At 67.9% G+C, this 2814-nt stretch overlaps 1 protein-coding gene across 1 annotated transcript; it reads left to right on the forward strand.

Moving 5' to 3' along the window:
• Nucleotides 1–672: 672 nt before the first annotated feature.
• Nucleotides 673–2808, forward strand: LOC112124382 (toll-like receptor 13; the record flags this gene model as incomplete). The annotated part of the gene is made up of 1 exon (XM_024222894.3): nt 673–2808. A coding segment is annotated over exon 1 (2127 nt), but the record flags the coding sequence as incomplete, so codon positions are not given.
• Between the last annotated feature and the right edge of the window lie 6 nt (nt 2809–2814).

Below are 2814 nucleotides of genomic sequence, written 5' to 3' on the forward strand. Positions count from 1 at the left end.
AGGCCCCGTGCCCCATTCCCCGCCCCGGAGCCAGCCAGTCCCTGCCCTGGGGCCGGTGCCAACACTGCCCCTGCTTAGCCTGGATTTAAGCCCTTTCCGATCATTAGCTCTGATTCCACAGACCTCCGGGCTGCAGAGGAAACTTCCTTAGCCCGGCTTTGCAGAAGGGGAAGTGAAGCAGAGAAATGAGGTCTGGCCCCGTGAGGTCACCGACAGTTGCTGTTAGCTGTCCAGCCCCCCCTCTAACCACTAGCCCCCACTGCTCTCCCAGAGCTGGGGAAAGAACCCAGGAGTCCGGGCTCCCCGCCCCCCCCAGCTCTAACCACTAGTGACCGGAGTGCAATTTACATTCTCGTTGCAGGTGTCTCTGTGCCGGGCCACTCAACTCAGCCCCAGCCGGGAGCGGGAAACTGAGGCTCTTTTAAGGCACCTGCCATCGGATTGGGGAGTGGGGGAGCTGTCAATCACGGTGAGGGGGCGGGATGTAGCTAGAAGCCCCGCCCCGGGTCACTCATTGCCGGGAGTGGGTGGAGTCACTGCGTGCGGGGGTCAGTGGGTGGGGTAGGGGATGTAAGCAGGGCGTGTTCTGAGCTGTGCCAGCAGGGGGCAGTGCCAGACCCACACGCACACACACAACCAGCAGGGAGCAGCGCACACACAGACCAGCACACACACCCCGCCATGCCCCAGCCCCTGGCCCTGCCCCTCTGGCTCCTTGCAGCCGCCGCCTGTGCCCGCTGTGCTGGCGCCTTCGGCTTCACCTGGTGCCTGCTGCCCTACGAGCTGCCAGGCTACGCCAGCTGTGCCGGGCGCGGCATCACCCAGCTGGGCCCGGCCATCGCCCCGCTGCCCAACTCCACCCTCTGGCTCAACGCCTCCCAGAACGCCCTGCAGGGCCTGGCGCCCGCCACCTTCGCCCACCTGCCCCGCCTGCGGGAGCTGCGGCTCGACCGCAACCGCATCCGCGCCCTGCAGACCGGCGCCTTCCAGGGCCTGCGGGAGCTGGAGCTGTTGGATCTCAGCCAGAACCGGCTGGCGGCCCTGGGCCCCACGGCGCTGGCGGAGCTGACGGGCCTGCGGGTGCTGCTTCTGGGGGGCAACGCCCTGGCCGCCCTCCACCCCACCGCCCTGGCGGCCCAGCCCGGCCTGCAGGAGCTCCACCTGCCCCACAACCAGCTCTCCCGGCTCCAGGAGGTGGCCACGGCCGCCGGGAAATTGGCCAACCTCTCCATCCTCGACCTGGACTCCAACCGGATCTCCGCCCCGTGCCCCGGCCCCGGCCTGCTCTCCATGCCCTTCCTGCGGGACCTCAACCTGCGGAACAACAGCATCGCCTGGCTGGATCTCGCCCGCTGCTCCCTACCCAGCCTGCGCTCGCTCAACCTGACCCGCAACAACATGAGCCGGCTGGCGGCCGGTTCCTTCCGCGCTGCGCCCGGCCTGGAGAAGCTGAGTTTGGACGAAAACCCCCTCAGCATCTCCCATCTTCTGGGCCTGCCATTGCCCAACCTTACAGCCCTGCACTGGTCCAGCATGCGCCCGGCGCTGGACTCGGACCTGGGGCTGGCCTGCCAGGTCCTGGAGAGCCTGCCTGCGCTGACCAGCCTGGACATCAAACACTCCAAGGTCCCGCCGTCCCGGCTGGCCCAACTGGGCGCCTGCACCAACCTGACCTGGCTGGACCTGTCCACCACCCCGCTGAGCCGGCTTCAGGAGGGTGTCTTCCGCTCGTTCCCCCGCCTGGAGTCCCTCTTGCTGGACAAGTGCAAGGTCCAGGAGCTGAAGCAGAGCGCCTGGGGTGGGTCGCTGCCCCGGCTCCGGGTCCTCGTCCTGCGGCGCAACCACCTCACCAAGCTGGAAGACGGCGTCTTCCGGCCCCTCAGCGCCTTGACCCACCTGGACCTGTCCAGGAACCGCCTGACCTACCTCTACAAGGGGACCTTTCTGGGCATGGCCTCCCTGAGGACCCTGCTGCTGCAGGGCTGCCAGCTGGCATCCGTCACCCGTGACACCTTGGTCTACGCCCGCAAGGTGGAGACCTTGGACCTGAGCGACAACAACCTCAGGTACATCAAGGCGTCCGCCTTCCAGAGCCTCCACCATCTCCACACCTTGCTGCTCTCCGGCAACCGCATCCTCACCCTCCAGAAATGGGCCTTCAAGGGGCTCACCTCCCTCCGCCACCTCTCGCTGGCCCAGAACGGTCTCTACAAACTCTCCCAGGGCTCCTTCTTGGGCCTGAAGGCCCTGGAGACCCTGGACCTCAGCCGCAACCGCCTCCTGGCCTACGACAAGTACGACTCGCCCGCCCCCTTCGCCGGCCTGCCGGCCCTGCGGGGCCTGGATCTCAGCTCGCAGGAGGCCCGGCCCCCCGTCCGGCTGCCCTCCCAACTCTTCCAAGGGCTGGGGAACCTCCAGGAGCTCAACCTGAGGGACAACCCTGGCGGCGTCTTCCTCAACCTCTCGCTGGCTCCCTTGACTGGCCTCCTCTCCCTGGATCTCTCCGACATCTACCCCAGCCGGGAAGGGCTCTTCAGCCTCCGCCCGGGGCTCTTCCGAGGCCTGGGCAGCCTCCGGTGGCTCAGGCTGGACGGCAGCTCCCTCCGGGACCTGCCCGGCGAGGTCTTCTCCAGCCTGGTCTCCCTGGAGTGGCTCTCGCTGCGGGAGAACGGGCTGCGCAACGTGAGCCGGGCCCCGCTGGCCGGCCTGCCTGCGTTGCGCTTCCTGGACGTGGCCGGGAACCCCTTGGCCTGCTCCTGCGAGAACACCTGGTTCCAGAACTGGTCGGCGGCGGAGCCGAGGGTCCAGGTGGCC

This window comes from Terrapene carolina, unplaced genomic scaffold (genome assembly GCF_002925995.2).
Source record: "Terrapene carolina triunguis isolate 2854851 unplaced genomic scaffold, T_m_triunguis-2.0 Scaffold19282, whole genome shotgun sequence".
NCBI lineage: Eukaryota > Metazoa > Chordata > Testudines > Emydidae > Terrapene > Terrapene triunguis.